The sequence below is a fragment of the Manacus candei genome, unplaced genomic scaffold (genome assembly GCF_025592945.1).
Source record: "Manacus candei isolate 608988 ecotype Guabito, Panama unplaced genomic scaffold, ASM2559294v1 h1tg000174l, whole genome shotgun sequence".
Taxonomy (NCBI): domain Eukaryota; kingdom Metazoa; phylum Chordata; class Aves; order Passeriformes; family Pipridae; genus Manacus; species Manacus candei.
Genome location: NW_026138222.1, coordinates 475,592 through 495,196, shown reverse-complemented (window position 1 = coordinate 495,196; position 19,605 = coordinate 475,592). Strand labels below are relative to the sequence as shown.

At 56.6% G+C, this 19,605-nt stretch overlaps 1 protein-coding gene across 2 annotated transcripts in view; it reads left to right on the top strand.

Moving 5' to 3' along the window:
• Nucleotides 1-19,605, top strand: part of SHANK3 (SH3 and multiple ankyrin repeat domains 3) — a 265,082-nt gene that overhangs the window by 169,745 nt on the left and 75,732 nt on the right. For both annotated transcript variants that reach the window (XM_051773642.1, XM_051773643.1), the window contains exons 14-15: nt 4,609-4,722; nt 16,882-16,957. In XM_051773642.1, the coding sequence (XP_051629602.1) occupies nt 4,609-4,722; nt 16,882-16,957 (190 nt within the window). The remainder of the gene's footprint in view (nt 1-4,608; nt 4,723-16,881; nt 16,958-19,605) is intronic.

The following is a 19,605-nucleotide window of genomic DNA, read 5'->3' as shown; positions in this document are numbered from 1 at the left end:
TTTTTATGGATGACTCCAAGTGCAGTGTGTTGTTGTGATGAAAGGACCCTGCAAGCCCTGCCAGCTGGAGGGGGAGCAGCCACACTCAGCATTTGATGGGCATTTAAAGTCAGATTTTATATTTGTGTTTTAATTTCATAACTATTTAAGTGCAGAGTGAAAAGTTGGGGTGTTGTGGCATCCTTGAGGTTCAATAAGGTGAAGTGCCAGGCTGCCCTTGGGTCACCCCAACCCCGTGGAACGTTCCAGGATGGGATTTGGGAATCCCCCAGCTCTGGGGGGAGTCGGGAAGGCTGCGGGTGCTGGAGAAACACTTCCCAGGTCTGACATTCCCGAGACCTCCTGGCACAACTGGTGGGATTCTTTGGGAAAGGCAGTGCTGCTGATGTTGGTTCACCAAAACTCTTAGGCTTTGGGTATCCAGAGTGGGATAATTGTGCACTTGGGGGTGCTGAAGTGGAGCTGGGATTTAACAGAGCTCAGAGCACAAAGGATTTAAAGCCTGAAGTGTGAAACTTTACGTTCCTTGGCCTCCTTCCAGTTTTGCCTGTGTCCCAGGATAGAGCCAGGCCAATTAAATGGAAAGGAGGAGAAACCTTTCCTGGTGTGAGGAAAATAAAAAAGCAGGAAGAAAGTGGGAGCCTGCTAAGCTGTGGGACGAAGTGAAGGTCACAGCACAACAGTGCTGCTCTGAGGGGCTGGGCCAGAAAATGGGGCAGTGGCTGATGGTTTTTCAGAGCTCAGCACAGTGATCTGCAGCTGACACTGAGCAGAGCAGGATTCTGGGAGCAGGATTTGGGGAGCTTCCCTCTTTCAGGGTCCCTGCTCCAGCCGGGGCTCCGGTGGGAGACATGGGAAGGTGGTGAGTGGTGAAGAGGCCTCGGCATCCCTGTGTTATTCCATCACACAGGTTGTGGAGTGGTTTGGGTGGGAAGGGACCTTAAAGCCCACCCAGTCCCACCCTGCCATGGGCAGGGACATCTCCCACTATTCCAGGTTGCTCCAAGCATTGTCCATCCTGGCCTTGGACACTCCCAGGGATCCAGGGGCAGCCACAGCTTCTCTGGGCAACCTGTGCCAGGGCCTCCCCACCCTCCCACCCAGGAATTCCTTCCCTATATTTAACCTAAACTTCCCCTCTTTCAATCTGAACCTTTACTGTTGTCCTGTCACTGCAGTTCCTGATGAAGAGAATGTTTGGAGAGGCAGGAGCTGTGAGTGGGGTGGGGGAAAGCATGGTCAGGTCCGTGATGGAACAAAGGTGGAATGTGGATTTGTGCCCCAGAGGGGAAGGTGGGAATGTCTCCCATTTGGCTTGAGAGTGGAGAGGGATCCAGTGGGAGAGTCCCCAGAAGGGGTGGAGAGAAAACCAAGGGGATTCAGGAGCTCTGAGACCTTTTCCTCTGGGGTCCTGCAGCAGCAGGTTAAAGGATGTTCCAGGTTCCACCTTGAGAAGCCACGTGGGCTCCTTGGTTCAGACCGTGGAGCAAACAGCATGTCCCAGCTGGGGGACAGTGGTTGGCCTTGGCTGGCCAGGTCTGGCATCCAGAGGTGACAACTCTGCCTTCCTCCCTGCAGACCTTGCCCGTGTCCTGTTCATTTACTCACTGTTAGTTCATTTACTCACCCCTCCTGTTGGTTCATTTACTCACCCGTGCTGGAGCGTTTCGTGAGCGCCGCGGCCCCAAACCGTGACTCAGCCGGTGCCTCATTTCCATGTTTATGGCTCCTCAGGTCCCAGTGACCTTCAGAGCCAATGGCTGGGGCTCACAGCAGTGATTTGTGGGCCTCGCTGGGCCGTTTATTCCTCTTCTCCTGTCAGCAGCAGCTTTCCCTTGGCCGCTGCCCGCCCGGCACACGGCTCCCCCGGGACAGGAGCTGGCACAGGAGCCGGGCTCTGGAACTGGGAACTGGGAGGAGAATGGCCTGACTTTGCAGGAGGAGGTAGAACAGGCTTTGGAGTGAGTTGAGTTGTCAGGAGAGGCTGTGTCCCTGCAGGGGCTGTGTCCCTGTGTAGGGTCAGGGCCTGCTGGATCCAGGCTGGTGCCGTGAAGGTGCTTTTGGGCTTCCAGGCATGGGTTGCTGCAGCTCCAGAGCTCCTTGGGATCCATCTGCTCCTCTCCCTGCCAGCCCAGAGCTCTGGACCTCACTTCTCAGAAGTTTTGTCTTTGCACAGCAAGAACGAACCAGCTGAGGTACCTCCCACCTTCATCTTCATCTATTCGGGAAGGAATTCGTGGCTCTGAGGGTGGGGAGGCCCTGGCCCAGGTTGCCCAGAGAAGCTGTGGCTGCCCCTGGATCCCTGGAAGTGTCCAAGGCCAGGTTGGAATAGGGCTTGGAGCAGCCTGGGCTAGTGGGAGATGTCCCTGCCCATGGCAGGGGGTGGCACTGGATGGGCTTTAAGGTCCCTTTCAACCCAAACTCATTCCATGATTCTGTTGGTGAGACCAGGCTTCAGCATTCCCAGGTCCCCGAGAGCAGTGGGATAGTCCATGGCATGTCCAGGTACCCTCAGGGGCAGAGGATCAGCTTAGGAACCAACAGGACATGGACCTCATGGGCTGCCCCAGTGAGGGCTGAGGGACCTGGCTGGTGGCTTTGCCAGGCCACTCTCCGTCATTCCATGAATCCATAATTCTGTGGTCTCTCACAGGTCGTGGTGGTCAGGAGAAGCTCCTGCAAATGTCACTTCTGTCCTCAAGAAAGGCAAGGCAGGAAGGGTGGGGAGCTCCAGGCTGGTCGGTCTCACCTTGATCCCTGGGAAGGGGGTGGAACAACTAACCCTGGAAGCCTTTTCCAAACAGCAAAGGCCGAGCTGGTGACTGGGAGCTACCAACCTGGACTGGGGAATCCTGAATCCTGCTTGGCCAAGGGCTCCTGTGCTGAGGCCTCAGGCCTGTGGGATGAGGGAGAGCAGGAATGTTGTTTTCCTTGACTGTAGCAATGTTTTCATGTTGTCTCACGTCACATCCTGAGGAACAGACCGATGAAATATGGACAACTTTCAGTCTTTCCCTGAGAACCCCGTTTGTCATTCCCTTAAAATCTGACCCGGTTCCAGACGAGCCGGATCCTCAGCCCTCCCAACACTCAAGGAACAGCAAAACCTTAACGAGGAGCAGTGTAATTGCAGAGCCAGAACAGGAGGCTCTGGAGAGCTGGCTGAGCTTTGGAAGCTGGAAGTACAAAGTACTACAAAAGGGGAATTTTCCAGCGGGAGCTGTTAGCGGAGCCGCTACAGCACGGCCGGGAGCGCCGGGAAACAAGGGCCGGGATTTGGGGCCGTTCCAGACGGTGACAACATCACAACCTTTGGAGAGCAGGAGCATTTGCATCTCGAGAAAAGATCTAGAGAGGAGCTGAAATGATTCTGCTGTTTGGCTGCCGCGCCGGGCGTGTGCCTGTGTTTGTTTTTCCCTTGCTGCCTGTAGGATTAATGCCTGGATCCAGGAGTCGTGCGGCTCCTCTCCTTTGGGGAATTTGCTTTGGCTGCTGGAGCAGTGCTTAATTTATTAATAACTGCCGGGTTTGGATTTAGCTCCGACTGACACAGCACGGAGGGGATGGGAGCAGGGATGGATCTGGCCTGGGAGGGGTTGGGAGCTGAGTTGGAGAGGCAGCAGCACGTGGAGGAGTTGGGATGTGTCTGTGCCTGTTGGGGGGTATTCAACTCCATGGTAATTCCCAGGTTTATTTGCTTTTTCTGAGTCGTGGAATGGTTTGGGTTGAAGGGACCTTAGAGCCCGTCCAATCCCACCCCCTGCCATGGGACACTTTTCACCAGAAGGGGTTGTTGCCTTGGCCAATTCCTCTCCCCCTCTGCATCCCGTTGTGCCTGTGGGGCTGGGGCTCCTCTGTCACTCTGAGGATGTCAAAGGTTATGGCTGGTCCCAAATTTCCAGGAAATGGTTTCACCAAAGCCTGTGTTGTGTCTGGGTCCCCCATTTACACCCATCTTACAAAGTTGGGAGGTTGCCAATTTGGTGTTTCCTTTTCTCAGCACACACCTGCAGGAAGCTCACTGTGCACTTCTGTCTTCTGGACATGGGGGACAGAAGCTTTTGGAGGCTTCTTGAGGTCCTTTCTTCCTCCAGACCAGGCCAGAGCAGTGTTCTGTGCTCTGCCCTGTTGTGTCCATATGAGGAGCAGCTGAGGGAGCTGGGGGGGCTCATCCTGGAGCAAAGGAGGCTCAGGGGGGACCTTCTGGCTCTGCAAGTCCCTGCCAGGAGGGGGGAGCCGGGGGGGGGGTCGGGCTCTGCTGCCAGGGAACAAGGGCCAGGCCAAGGGGAAATGGCCTCAGGCTGGGCCAGGGGAGGGTCAGGTTGGGGCTGAGGAGGAATTTGTTGCTGGAAAGGGTGGGGAGGCCTTGGCAGGGGCTGCCCAGGGAGGTTTGGAGTGCCCATCCCTGGAGGTGTCCCAGGAAGGCCTGGCCGTGGCACTCAGTGCTCTGGGCTGGGGGCCAAGGTGGGGATGGGGCCCGGGGTGGATCCATGGGCTGGGAGGGCTTTTCCAGCCTCAGTGATTCCATGATTCCGTGTTCCTGAGCATTCCAACCCTCCCGTTCCTGGGAGCCCCCACACTGACGTGCCCGTCTCTCTCTCCCCGCAGTGCTGAGCATCGGCGAAGGCGGGTTCTGGGAAGGCACCGTGAAGGGCAGGACTGGCTGGTTCCCAGCAGAATGTGTGGAGGAGGTGCAGATGAGACAATATGACTCCCGGCAAGGTAAGTGCTGCTCTTCCACCCCGGGGGCCTCCAGACCCCCTGGGCAGCCCTGGAAACCCACTCTGAGTTTCCGTCGGTCTCCGGGGTCACCCGTTCTTTGGGATGGGCAATGGATGCGTGGGAGCAGTTGTATCCCAGGTTGTGTCCCAAGGGTTTAAGCATCCCAAACAAACTCACTGATCCGTGGTGGGTGTGTGCTGCTCTGCTGAGGAGCCATAAGACTCTTTCTGGAGGTTGCTGCAGCGTCAGGGTCTGCTGGAGGTGACGGTGAGCGGTGGGGCAGCAGAGCTTGGATGCTGGTGTGAACCCCACACTGCATTTTAGGAGACTAAAGGGGAGGCCCCCAAGTTGGCTGGAGGGATGGAGCCCCTCTGCTCTGTGGAAAGGCTGGGACAACTGGGATTGCTCAGCCTGGAAAAGAGAAGGTTTTAAAGTGACCTAATCTCAACCTTGCAGTGCCTGAAGGGGCCAACAAGAAAGATGGAGAGAGACAGTTTACAAGGGCCTGGAGTGCCAGGACTCAGGGAATGGCTTCCCAGTGCCAGAGGGCAGGGTTAGTTGGGATATTGGGAAGGAATTCCTGGCTGGGAGGGTGGGGAGGCCCTGGAATGGTTTTCCCAGAGCATCTGTGGCTGTCCCTGGATCCCTGGAAGTGTCCAAGGGCAGGTTGGAGCAGCCTGGGCTGGTGGAAGGTGTCCCTGCCCATGGCACGGGGGAATGAAATGACCTTTAAGGTCCCTTCCCACCCAAACCATTCCGTGATTCCATGATTGCCATCAAGATGAAAGGAAGAGACGTGTCCATCTCCAGGGTTTAATCCTGATGGATTTGGGTGGAAGGGCTCCTGGACATCTCCAGCTGGGTTGTGGGCTGAAGGAGGTGCCTGGGTTGCATGGCCAACACTGGAGTGTCTGTTGGAGCAGACTGAAGGTGACTGTGACAGGGATGAAGCAGCTCAGGGAATTCATTGTGTTCTTCATTGAAATGCAGGGACAGCAACTCTCAGGTTGACATTTTGGAGGTGCCATTCGGACGTTCCTTTAACCTGCAGGATTTTCCTGCTCTGAGGGAAGAGGCCACGAGCTGCATATTGATGTTCCCAAATGAGCCAGGGCCTCCTCTCAGGGCCCCTCAGCATGTCCCTCCAGGTCCCAGGGCATGGTCACTGCAGGGTTTGGTGGCTCAGGAGGGGAATGTCCTGTTTGTCCAGCTCTGTTACCAGCCCCAAGAAGTTTCTCCCTTCCCAGTCAGAGTCACCTTAGGTGTCTCCTGTTGGTGCAACTGGAATCTTTTGGGGCCTAAACAGCCTGTCTTTAGTAAATAACTAAAAAAAGGGCTGTCAGGCCTTGGCAGGGGCTGCCCAGGGAGGTTTGGAGTGCCCATCCCTGGAGGTGTCCCAGGAAGGCCTGGCCATGGCACTCAGTGCTCTGGGCTGGGGGACAAGGTGGGGATGGGGCCCAGGGTGGATCCATGGGCTGGGAGGGCTTTTCCAACCTCTGGAATTCTGGGATTCTCTATGTTCTAAATTTATTTCTTCTGGCCCTGCTTAGTTGGAGGTTTCTGCTTTTGCCTGTCTTCTGGTTTTTGTCCCCAAATATCCAACCTGACCCTCCCCTGGCCCAGCCTGAGGCCGTTTCCCCTTGGCCTGTCCCTTGTTCCCTGGCAGCAGAGCCCGACCCCCCCCGGCTCCCCCCTCCTGGCAGGGACTTGCAGAGCCAGAAGGTCCCCCCTGAGCCTCCTTTGCTCCAGGATGAGCCCCCCCAGCTCCCTCAGCCCCTCCTGCTGCTCCAGACCCTTCCCAGCTCCCTTCCCTTCCCTGCACACGCTCCAGCCCCTCCAGGTCTCTCCTGTCTGAGGGGCCCAGAACTGCCCCTGGGATTCCAGGGGGGCCTCCCCAGTGGTCCTCACTTCCCTGGTCCTGCTGCCACACTGGGATAGGGCTGAGGTGTTTGGAATACAGGCAGTGACTCGTGAGAGCAGAGGGAAGGTGCTGATCCAGGGGATGGGATCCATCCCACAGCTCTCCCCGGCCAGACCGGGCTGATGGAACGGTGGGAAGGGTGTGTGATGCATGGGCTGAGGACAAACAACATAAACCTTAATGTTCCTGTGGAAAATGATGGTGTAAGATATCCTGGTAATGGGAATGGAGGCAGGTTGTTATATTTGATAAAGAAGAGGAATGGAGGGCAGTAAATGGAGTTGACTGTCTGCAGTGAGTTACGGCCCAGGCGGAACTTTGAGCGAGTGCTTCGAGTCAAAGCTACAAAAAACCTTTCCTGACGTGTATTCCTGGCAACAGAGGGACTGTGCAGGTAGGGAATGTGGATCCTGAGGCTTCTGGGAATAAACAAACCTCTCAAGGAACAAAGAATCCCAGAATGGTTTGAGTTGGAAGGTGCCTTAAAGCCCATCCAGCCCCACCCCTACCATGGGCAGGGACACCTTCCACCAGCCCAGGTTGCTCCAAGCCCTGTCCAGCCTGGCCTTGGACACTTCCAGGGATCCAGGGGCAGCCTCAGCCTCCCAGTAATATCATCAGGGAGTATTTTTAATAGATGAAATTAAATCTGAGTATTAATTTTTGGGGACGTCATTTGTCAATTGTTGGACAACCTTCTGCTCCAGCTGGCACTGGTGCCTGTGCTCTGACCGTGTGCTTGCTTTGGGTTAGTCACAGAGTCATCCTGAGCCCCTGGGCCAGGGAAATTCTGGGAGAAGAACCTGCAGATTGGGTTTAAATTGCAGAGGAATATTTGGTAACTGTAATTAAGACCAGAGAGCTGTTTGGAATGGGTTGGAGGCACTGAAAAATGTGCATTTGCTTATTTTAGCTGGAAAAAATAAGCCCATCTGGTTTGGGCTCCTTCCACCCTGAGCTGCATCCTCTCTCTCCCCTGACCCTCATTCCCTGGTGTTTTTCCAGATCCCCTTTTGTGGCAGGTCCTGACTGTCTCTCCCACCCATTTTCCGTGGTGGAACATCCCTCACCTGCCAGGCAGAGGTCAGGAAGCAACCCCCAGGAACTGAAGGGAAAGGTTTGGGGGTGTGAAGCAGAACGTGGCAAATTCTGGGATGTGCCTGTGGGAGCTGCCTGTTGTCACAGCAACTCCTGGGCTGGGAGAAGGGCTGAGAAGCTCCAGCCTGGAATCTGCCCTTGGTGCAGACCCAGGGCTGTGGGGGATCACCTGGATACTCTCTGCCTCTCCCAGGTTGTGGGGGAGATCCTGCCCTGTGTCCTGGGCTGGGTTCCTGCTTCCATGTGCAGCTGCCTCTGTGGAGTGGGATGTAGGGAAAGAGAGGAATATAGGGGAGGTCTCTGCAAACTTATGAGGCCTGGGGGGCACTTGCAGACAGACAGGGTTGGGTTTTCCTGTGCTTCTTCCCTGCTGTTCCCTGGGCTGCCCCTCAAGGCCCAACATAAGGACAAGGAGCTGCTGGAAAGAGTCCAGAGGAGGCCCCGGAGCTGCTGCCAGGGCTGGAGCCCCTCTACTCTGGAGCCAGGCTGGGAGAGCTGGGGGGGTTCCCTGGAGAAGAGAAGGCTCCAGGGAGAGCTGAGAGCCCCTGGCAGGGCCTGAAGGGGCTCCAGGAGAGCTGGAGAGGGACTGGGGACAAGGCCTGGAGGGACAGGACACAGGGAATGGCTTCCCAGTGCCAGAGGGTTAGATGGGATATTGGGAAGGAATTGCTGGCTGGGAGGGTGGGGAGGCCCTGGAATGGATTTCCCAGAGCATCTGTGGCTGCCCCTGGATCCCTGGAAGTGTCCCAGGGCAGGTTGGCAGGGGCTGGAGCAGCCTGGGCTGGAGTTGCTCGCAGCCCTTGTTTGGTGGGAGCTCAGCTGGACCTTGGGCTGTGCCTGTGGGAGCCCCGAGGCTGCCCCAGCCGTTGCTGTTTCTTTGGGTAGAGGGCACTGTTGTTCTTCCCTCCTGTCGGTGCCAGGCCGTGGGCTGGGGAGGAGGAGGAGGAGGATTGAGGGGGATTTTGGTGCCGGAATGAACCGCAGAGCTCAGATTTCCTGCAGGGAATCCATCCTCTCCCTCCTGGAGGTCTGCACCAGCCCGTGGGGAGTCGCCTTGTTCTTGGGGTACCCATTTCCTGCCTTTCTCTCTGTGTGTCCTGCATGGGAAGGGATGAGTGGTTTGTTCCAACTCCTCCCGCGTGTCGGGATCGGCGTCGGCTGAGGATGATCCTCCTCTGGAGATCTCCGTCCTGCCATGAGCCTGGGGTGGTACCGAGCTCCCAGGGGGTGTAACCTCACCCCAGGGGTGTAACCTCACCCCAGAGGGTGTAACCCCACCCCAGGGAGTGGGGGGTGCAGGTGATGGGGTGGGGTTGTCCTGTGGGTGATGCTGTCGCTGTCCCCCGTGGCCGCTGTGTGTGAGGGGTCTCGTTGGTTGTTGGGGGTCGCATGTAGCACCCACCTGTCTTTGTCCACATTTTGGACAAAAAAAACTTGCTTTTTGGAGAAAATCTACACCAGGAGACGGCAGGAAATGGAAAAATCAATGAGCTGAACTTCCCAGTGCTGGGTGGGAGAAGCTCTGGCTGAGTGGTGAGAGCTGAGTCCCAACACTGTGGCTTCTGGGGGTGGAAAGGGTCCCCAAAATCTCTTGGGACGCCCAAATTGGGGATGAAGAGGGACCCAAAATCACCTGGAACCCCCAAATTGAGGTTGAAAAAAGGCTATTTTCTGATGCTCTCAGCGCATGGTGGGATTGTTGGGGTGTCTGTGCAGGGCCAGGAGTTGGATCAATGATCCTGTGGGTCCCTTCCAGCTCAGGATATTCCATGATTCCATGAAGAGTGGTGGGAAGGGATGATCCACAGCCTTAAACACCTTCCTTCTTCACACTCCAAGAAATTCATCTGCTTCTCCCACGGTCTCGTGGCTGGAGAGAGATCCCAGACTGGACCTCATTCCAACCCCCCTGGCCACTGGTGAGGTGACAGTTCCCGGGTGGAAGGGGGAATGAGGATTCCCTGCCCTCAGCCAGGATGAGCCCTGGGCTCCCTGGCATCCCCAGGCAGGACATGGACACGAGGAGCTGCTGTGGAGACCCCCAAGGCCTGGGCACAGCTGAGCTGGGCACAGGGAGCTCTGCTGGACACGGCCAAGAGCTGCCAGTGGGAAAGGACAGAGCTGGATCCAGCTTCCCAGGGCTCAGATAACCCCTCATTCCCTGGGCCTGCTGCCCTGTCCAGCTTCTGCCTCCAACAGGCACCACTTGCCATGCAGGAGTTGAAATGGGTCCTTTGGCTGCTTCTCCAGCAGCATTTTAAAAATCCTCTTTGTTTTCCTTTCACTTTCCTGACTTAATTCCAAGCCTGATCCCGTCTCCATTGTGTTGCTGCCTGTGGCAGGTGTCCTCTGGCTGTGCTGCCTTTGGCCTTGGTCCCCTTTCTTTCAAGGACAGGGCTTGGAACAACCTGGTCTAGTCCAAGCCCAAATGCAGGCTGGGTGGGAAATGGGTGGAGAGCAGCCCTGGGAGAAGGATTTGGAATGTTGGTGGGTGGGATACTGGACATGACCCAGCCCAGGAACCTCCCATGCCCTGGGCTGATCCCACAGCAGGGCAGGGGGGGATTCTGCCCCTCTGACCCCTCAGCTGAGACCCCCCTGCAGAGCTGCTCCAGCCCTGGGAACAACAGCAGGAGGACGTGGAGCTGCTGGAGAGAGTCCAGAGGAGGCCCCAGAGCTGCTGCCAGGGCTGGAGCCCCTCTGCTCTGGAGCCAGGCTGGGAGAGCTGGGGGGGTTCCCCTGGAGAAGAGAAGGCTCCAGGGAGAGCTGAGAGCCCCTGGCAGGGCCTGAAGGGGCTCCAGGAGAGCTGGAGAGGGACTGGGGACAAGGCCTGGAGGGACAGGACACAGGGAATGGCTTCCCAGTGCCAGAGGGCAGGGATAGGTGGGATATTGGGAAGGAATTGCTGGCTGGGAGGGTGGGCAGGCCCTGGAATGAATTTCCCAGAGCATCTGTGGCTGCCCCTGGATCCCTGGAAGTGTCCAAGGGCAGGTTGGAGCAACCTGGGTTAGTGGGAGGTGTCCCTGCCCATGGCAGGTGTGGCACTGGGTGGGCTTTAAGTTCCCATCCCACCCAGACTATCCTGGGATTCCCTGAACTTTCCTCCTCTCCATTAATCTCTGCTCTCCCAGCAGCTCCTCTGGCAGCCAAGAGTAAAGGTCATTTTTATGAATATCCCAAGGTGGTGCTTGGGCTATAAAGCTGAGACCTGTTACATTGACTGATTCTTCCCCTTCTCAGAGCGGGGATTTAAAACTCCTGACACAAGATTCTTTCCAGATTCACTTTTCCTTAGCACTCCCCATAACAGGACCCTTCCTCCCGCTCCGAGCTCTCGGCAACCAACCCCTGTGGTGCCACCCAGGTTTGTGTGCCACAGATGTTCTGGCCATGGGCTGAACATCCACCTTCCTTGGGGCCCGTGGAAGAGCTGTGGGCTCCTCCCGAGGGGTGTGTCCTGCTGAATTCATGGATAGCATTTCCAGTTGCCTGGGGAAGCACAGCTGGTGCAGGGGAATTCCTGCCCTGGGCACCTTGGGCTGAGTCAGAAACGAGCACAGCTGCCTGGGTGGCACTTGTGGAAACACCTGTGTTGCAGAGATGTGGATAAATCCACGTGGAATAGCTGTGCAGACCTCCCTGAGCCCTTCTGTGCTGCCCTGGTTGGCTCAGGCTGGTGGTTCTGGCTGATCTTCCTGTTCCCTTCAGGGCTATTCCGACCCCAGGGGAGGTGACACAGAGGTGCTGCTCTGACTTGTGGTTACTTAAGAGCAGATTTGCATTTAATTTGCATTTTTTCACTTACAGATAAGCAAAAATCTCTAATTTCAGTGCAAATGTAGCTCATAAATTAAGGGCAAGAGGGGCTAATGCAGGAGGGACTGACTATTTCTCTCCTCCCTGAATTTGTGTAACACAGGCCAGAGTTTCACCAAATGTGTGTAAATCCTTGCATGGAGAAATTCAGGAGGAATTTGTTGCTGGAAAGGGTGGTGAGGCCTTGGCAGGGGCTGCCCAGGGAGGTTTGGAGTGCCCATCCCTGGAGGTGTCCCAGGAAGGCCTGGCCGTGGCACTCAGTGCTCTGGGCTGGGGGACAAGGTGGGGATGGGGCCCAGGGTGGATCCATGGGCTGGGAGGGCTTTTCCCACCTCAGGGATCCTGGGATTATGAAACTAAGAACGCTACAGAAGAGTTCCAGAAGTGCTTGTTCTCAGGGAAGAGCTGTGTTGGAGCTCCATGGGCTGAAGCTCAGTCCCTGGGAAGGCAGAAATTCCTGCCCAGCCTCCCAGAACCCAGCGGGGCCACGAGTCCCTGAGCAAACACCCCCCTGGCTTTGCTCTTTCCAGCCACATCCCAGTGCCACAGGGGCAGGAATCAGTCCCTGCTCCCAGCCCAGGGGTCTCCAGGATTCCCTGCACCTCAGTGAGGCTCAGGGCTGGGTTTGGGCAGAGCCAGTATTGGAGCAGGACCTGCTGCTGCCACGGGAGCGCTGGCTGTGCCTCCTTCTCCGTGTGGAGGAGCTTCAGGCTCCTCTCTGGTCCCAGCACTGTGTGTCCTCCCCCCCCTTCCCAACACAGTCCAGCATTTGTTTGGAAATAATTCCCTTCCCTTCCCTGCCGGCCGCCCCAGCCAGATTGGCTGCCTGGCACCGAGCCTGGACCAGGCTTTAATTGTGGTGGCATCTGCTGTCAGCCCACTCCAGTCAGGTGCTGGGAGAGGGGGGGGATGTGTGGGAGGGATCCACAATGGGCAGAGGGGGGCTGGGGGGGGCTGCAGAGCTGGGAGTGCCCCAGGGCTGAGGTGCTGATCCAGGGCAGCACAGCTCCCACCCCCCTTCCAGCTCTGGGGGCTCTGCCTCCTGCCAGCCCACCCTGGGCACCGGGATGTGCTTCAGCAGCTGCAGGAGAGTGAGACAGGATGATGGAATCCCTGAGGTTGGAAAAGCCCTCCCAGCCCATGGATCCACCCTGGGCCCCATCCCCACCTTGTCCCCCAGCCCAGAGCACTGAGTGCCACGGCCAGGCCTTCCTGGGACACCTCCAGGGATGGGCACTCCAAACCTCCCTGGGGCAGCCCCTGCCAAGGCCTCCCCCACCCTTTCCAGCAACAAATTCCTCCTCAGCCCCAACCTGACCCTCCCCTGGCCCAGCCTGAGGCCGTTTCCCCTTGGCCTGGCCCTTGTTCCCTGGCAGCAGAGCCCGACCCCCCCCCCGGCTCCCCCCTCCTGGCAGGGACTTGCAGAGCCAGAAGGTCCCCCCCTGAGCCTGGTGAGACCACCCCCCATCAGCTGACCGTGGGGTCTCTCCCAGGGTGATGATGCAGCTCAGAATTCCCTGAGTCAGGAGGAGCCAGGGCAGTTTCCAGACGCCTCCGTGGGCGTGTTGGCTCAAGAAGTTGGCACAAGAAGTGTCCCTGTACTGGGGAAGGCCACCAGCACCAACCCAGCCTTCTCCAGTCCTGAGGCCACATCTCCTCTGACTTCCTGCTTTTAGCTGGGCATTTCAATTTGGGAAATAGGCTTTATTTTAAACCCTCCTTCTTGCCTAACATGGAGTCTAAGTGGTCTCTCCCTCCCTGCGTGACTTCCTTGCCCGGTGGCTCTTTGGTTGGTGGGACTTTGACCCCTCAGGGGGTTTGATGGAACTCTTGGATGATACTTGGAATGTCCATTTCCAAAGGATGACTTATCATTCCCCACCAGGCCCTCATGACACACCGTGGGGACACTGGGGACGGGACTTCTTGGGACGTTGTTGGCCACGGGGTCCAGCCCTGTGGGGGCTGCGGGGGGTGAATCTTGTCAGGAGCAGCTGAGGGAGCTGGGAAGGGTCTGGAGCAGCAGGAGGGGCTGAGGGAGCTGGGGGGGGCTCATCCTGGAGCAAAGGAGGCTCAGGGGGGGACCTTCTGGGCTCTGCAAGTCCCTGCCAGGAGGGGGGAGCCGGGGGGGGGGTCGGGCTCTGCTGCCAGGGAACAAGGGCCAGGCCAAGGGGAAACGGCCTCAGGCTGGGCCAGGGGAGGGTCAGGTTGGCCATGAGGAGGAATTTGTTGCTGGAAAGGGTGGGGAGGCCTTGGCAGGGGCTGCCCAGGGAGGTTTGGAGTGCCCATCCCTGGAGGTGTCCCAGGAAGGCCTGGCCGTGGCACTCAGTGCTCTGGGGCTGGGGGACAAGGTGGGGATGGGGCCCAGGGTGGATCCATGGGCTGGGAGGGCTTTTCCAACCTCTGGGATCCTGGGATTCTGTGGTGCTGCCTGCTCCGGGGCTTCTGATGCCAGGAGCAGTTGGTCAAATACGGATGATGGAAAAAAAACCCACTGCCAATAATTAGAGGTGCATAAATCTCGCATTTAAGAAGATTAAATTGAATTAAATTCAATTCTAAATGGTATTTAGAAATATAATTCCAGCATTCTGTTTGAACCAAAAAGGGATATTTTTCTCATTCCAAATGAGACTTTTCCCTTCCCTTTTTGCCACCCAGTGTTGGTGCCTGAGGGAAGAGTGGATGGGACAGTCCAGGTGCTGCATCCCCAGGCCCTTCCAGGCTTCCAGGTTGTTTTCCAGTGATCTGCATTCCCTGTTCCTGGATGAGCTCCCAGCCCTCCATCCCACCGGGATGCCCTGGTGTCCTATTGCTCTTCCCTCTAAATTTAGAGCCTCCCTCCCCATTCAGATGTGGGAGCGAAGGCTCCTCTCCATCCATCAGCCCCATTCCCGGGGCTCCTGACGGCTCCATTAAACACGCGCTCGGCAGCCGCTCTATTTTTAGGAGCCGGGAAGAGAACGAGCCTTTGGGGCTCTGGACAGCCCATAAATCCAGGGCCAGCCACCAAATCCCCGGCCTTTTCCTCGGGAATGATGCCCAGAGAGGGGTTTGTGGTGCGAGTGTCCAGGCGTGCGCGGAGGGAAACGGGGAACGAGGAGGAGGAGGGAGAGCAGGGGGAAGAGGGGCTGAGGCATGGACATGTGGGAATTCTGGGGGGAGGAGTGAGGCAGGAGGAGGGATGCCCATGGGATTAGGGGGTGCTGTGTCCCCCCTCCCTCTCAGGGGGCTCTGGGGATCTCACTGAGGTGTCTCCACATGCCATGAGTGGAAAAGGTGGATCATTGGAACTGTTGGGACCTGCTGGGGCTGTGCCACGGTGGCACCTCCATGGGAGCCATTTTTCCTTCCTTTCCCTTTCCCTTTCCCTTTCCCTTTCCCTTTCCCTTTCCCTTTCCCTTTCCCTTTCCCTTTCCCTTTCCTTTCCCTTTCCCTTTCCCTTTCCCTTTCCTTTCCTTTCCTTTCCTTTCCTTTCCCTTTCCCTTTCCCTTTCCCCTTTCCCTTTCCCTTTCCTTTCCTTTCCTTTCCTTTCCTTTCCTTTCCTTTCCTTTCCTTTCCTTTCCTTTCCTTTCCTTTCCTTTCCTTTCCTTTCCTTTCCTTTCCTTTCCTTTCCTTTTCCTTTCCTTTCCTTTCCTTTCCTTTCCTTTCCTTTCCTTTCCTTTTCCTTTCCTTTCCTTTCCTTTCCTTTCCTTTCCTTTCCTTTCCTTTCCTTCTTCCTTTCCTTTCCTTTCCTTTCCTTCCTTTTCCTTTCCTTTCTTCTTTCCCTTCTTCTCCTTCTCCTCCCTCTCCTCCTTCTCTCTTTTCCTTTCCTTTTTACTTTCTTCCTTTTTCCTTTCCTTTTTCCTCCCTTTCTTCCTTCCCTTCTTTCCCTCCCATTCCCATTTTCCATACCTCCCTGCCAGCTTGTACATCACCGTAGCTTGCACCTCGTTCCAGGCACGACCAACAACAGTTATCCCGATGTTTCAGGTTATTTTCCAGGTCTCCCCATCCCACCTCGTTCCCACTGGGGAAGCGTTTGGGGCTCAGAGCAGCAGTGCTGGAGCCGAGGCTGCTCCCTGCTGCCGTCCTCTGGGCACTCCCAGCAACGGAGCCGGAGCTTCCCAGGCATTCCCAGGCAGCTGCCTCCTTTCCCTGGGAATTTCCCCCTCAGCTCAGGGCTGGGAACCCCCCGGAGCGGGGTGGGAATGGTGAGGGGCTTCCCGGGCTGATCCAGGTGGAGGTTTCCCTCCTTTGACTCCTCCTGCGTTTATCAGTCCACGACTTCTTTCCAGTAATTCCTTTCCAGTAAGATGAATTCCATGGTTCTTTGGGACAGTTTCTCCCAGGAGCTCAGGGACAGGAGGACCCCCCGGTCGGAAGCTTCGTGGGGAGCCCCCACATCCCCCTGCTCCGTCAGGCTCCGGGAAATCTCCTTCCAGACTGGGTAACACACGTGGGGCTGGAATAACACCTTGGATCACTGGGAATGCTCCCGAGCTGCACCTCGCTCACCCCACTGTCCTTGTCCCTGCTGGGGGGTCTCTGTGCACCCACCTCCTCCTGGGGGGTTTCCAGAGCACCCCCAGCACTCCCGGGATGCCGCAATTCCCGCGGGTTGGGATCTCCCTGTTCCCATCACGTCCCCCTTGGTAAATTGGGAGTTTGGAGCACATTTCCCCCTCCACGGATTTGTTTATGGATTGTGCACCTGGGCCCCTCGGTGTGCATGGAAAACACGTGGAAAAATAGAAGCACTGGGGAATAGAAGCCCCTCGGGGCGTTCCGGGCGCCGTGGCTGTGCTGGAGAGCGGTGCTAGGTTTCCATAAGGAAGCAGTTCCTGGCATCTCTCTGCATTCCCAGCTTTCCTTCCTCGTGAATCCCCCGTGCCCAGAGAGCTGGTGACCCCCAGGTGAGCAGGAAGGCTCTCAGGGTTATTGCCACCCCTCCCGGGGAAGCCCCGTCCCTCCGTGCCGAGGGGTGGGAGGGGGACGTGTCCGGATGGAAGCGGGGCAGGAACGTGGCTGCTCCCTTGGGACCTGCAGCTGAGTTTGCCTCTCCCATCTGAGGGCTCCTCTTTGACTCCACTCGGTGAAATGGGAATGCCTTGATGTGGTTTAGGAGTTTTGGGGCCGGGATCTGAGGAGGGATCCGGGAAGGATCCCGGGAGCTGTGTGTGTACCTGCAGGGCTGGGCACGGGCACGGGGCCCATCACTCCCTCACACATCATTATTTATTGATAGAATTCCTGCATGGAAACAGGATTCACTCGGCTCGTGGCCCCGTCAGGGAAGCAGAAAGCACAGGGAAGTGATTTGGGATGTGTCTTTTTCCTTGCAGAAACCAGAGAAGACAGAACCAAGCGGCTCTTCCGACACTATACTGTGGGCTCTTACGACACCTTCACCTCTCACAGGTAAGGAGCAGCACCTTTGGCATCCCAAGGAGGTTCATTTCCATGGAAAAAGTCTCTATTTCTCCTGACAGAGCATTTTGTGTCCGTGGGAAGGAAACTTTCCTGGTTGGTTTGGTCAGTTATAGCCTAAACTCCAAGTCCTGGCTGAGGCTGAGGTGAACAGGGAGCCTGGCTCGTGTCTCAGTTGAGGATGGAACGTTCTGGAGAAGTTTTGGGGTTCTCCAGGGGCCGAAGAACCTGGTTTGGGTGCAGGTGCAGCTTGGCTCTGAGGGGGAGAGGAGGAGGTTGGTGTGCAGGGATGGCCTGGGGGGCACCGGAGCGCTCGGATGTGCCGGGGGTGTTCCTGGGCTTTGAGGTGCTCTCCAGGGATATCCTGGGACGTGGCACCTGAGCAGGCTCACCCTGGCATGGTGAGAGGCCAGACCTTTGGGAAGGTGGTCAGAGTGCCCAGGGGATGAGCTGGGACAGCAGAGGTGGCGTTGCTGGTTCTTTGTCCTGTCGGACGCGGTCAGGATCTGGGAATGGTTGGATTCGGGAACGTGCCGTGGCACTGGGGTTCTGTGTTTGAGGGATGAACGTAGGGACACTCTGGAATATGCTCCTCAGAGCTGCTGTTCATGGAGAGATCTGGCTGGGGGTGGTTGTTCCTGGTGTGACAGGAGCGAGTCGTGAGGAGCCGTTGGACAAAAATTAATGTCTGCTGAACTCCTGGAGCTCTCCCACAAAGTGTGTCCTGCCTGACTGGGCTGCTCATCCCAGATTCTGTCTGCCTGGCTCTGGTTTGACTCCAAGGAATGTGTGTCACTTGTTTGGATTTCCAAAAATCCTGGGATCTGCTACTTCAGGGCTGTTGGTACTGGAGTGAGAGGGAAAGTGCTGCTGTGGCTCAGAAAACACTAAAGAAGAGAAAAAAAGGGGAAAAAATGATCTGCTTCCACCGTGGCCAAAGGCTCCAGGGAACCCCCAGAAGGTCTGTGCTGGGGTCACTGGTGGCTCTTGGTCTTAAAGAGCAGGAAATGGGTGAAAAATTGAAAATGAGTCAAAATGCTGTTCTTTGAGCGAGGGAAGAGCAGGTGGGTGGGATTGGATCAAACGGGGTTGATAAACAGTGTGACAGTAAAAGAGATTTATTTTGGCACACGGAAGGGAACGCACACCAGGAGAAACACTGTGAGGAGCTCTTGCCCAGGATTTGCAATTCCTCAGGAATAAAGGTCTGATGTCACCGTGACATCACAGGGCAAACATCTGCTGAGGCTTCACAACCAGCCCAAGGAGGTCAGAAAGTGGAATTGAAGCAGCTGGGGAGGAGGGTCCTGATAAACAGCAGCTGAATCCCAGCATGGAAAAGTGAGAAGCAAATTCTGTGGGGAAGAACCAGGAGTGGGATCTCACGTGCAGGGAGATGTTGGACTGACTTCTGCTCAGCCTTTGGGGATTGCTTTGACTCCAGGCCAAACCTCCAGAAGCAAATTGAGTTTGTGGAATTGTTTGGAAAGGAAAAAAAAAAACCCTCCAGAATTGTGAATTAATAATTATGGATATCATGGAATCACAGAATGGTTTGGGTGGGAAGGGACATTAAAGCCCATCTTGTTCCAACCCCAGGGACACCTTCCACTAGCCCAGGTTGCTCCAAGCCCCTCTGTCCTGGCCTTGGACACTTCCAGGGGGTCACCACAACCTTTTTGGGCAACCTGAGCATGTTCCTGCAGCGAGGAGGTTGGACTGGGTGACCTCAGGCATTCCTTCCAAGCTCAGGAGGAGTTCTGGGAGTCTCCTGGTGTAGCTTCTGAGCCTGTGTGGAGGAGGAAAGATGGAATGGAGTCGTCTCCCACGGGTGGGTGAGCCCCTGTCCCACCTGATTTCCAGCTGAGTCCCTCAGGACAGAGGGCTCTGGGAGCAGGGAGGGGATGTTCTGTGGGGGCAGTTTGGCTCCAAGTGGCTCCATTTCCCCAGAAGGTCCTCACAGGGCAGGGAAGGAGGTTGTGGGCACATGTGTGCCCTTACCTGCACCCTGAGCAGGTCTTTCCACTCAGTGTCCTGCTCAGAGTCTTCCTGAGCCAGAGTTGATGTCCTTGTGTTTTAGAGCCTTTAATGGGTCGTTATTCCCTTCATTTTCCCAATGATGTGCAGCTGGAGTGGTTGAACCCCCCTCCTGCAATGGAGTGCCCAGCCCTGGAGGTGTCCCAGGAAGGCCTGGCCGTGGCACTCAGTGCTCTGGGCTGGGGGACAAGGTGGGCATGGGGCCCAGGGGGGATCCATGGGCTGGGAGGGCTTTTCCAACCTCAGGGATTCTGGGATTCTGAGAAGGTGCTGGGGTTGGCTGGGTGGAGCAGTGGAGGAGCTGCTGCTGTGTCCTCTGCTCCTGCTGTGCCAAAATACAGGGTGGAGACAGGAAAGGAGAAAGAAAGTCCTGAAGGCCCAGGTTAAGGCTGGTGGTTTGTGCCCAGGTTGCTCTGAGTGTGGTGTGAGGACTCACCTTAACAAATTGGGAAAAAACCCTGGATTTTTCCCCATTTTTTTTAACCCTGAGCCACTCAGGCCAACAGATCCCTTGGGAGCAGAGCCAAGAAGTAACCAGGGTGCTGTGGGATCACTGCAGCACGTCAGCAGCACCGTTTCCAGGAGGGAGCTTATCCCATCAT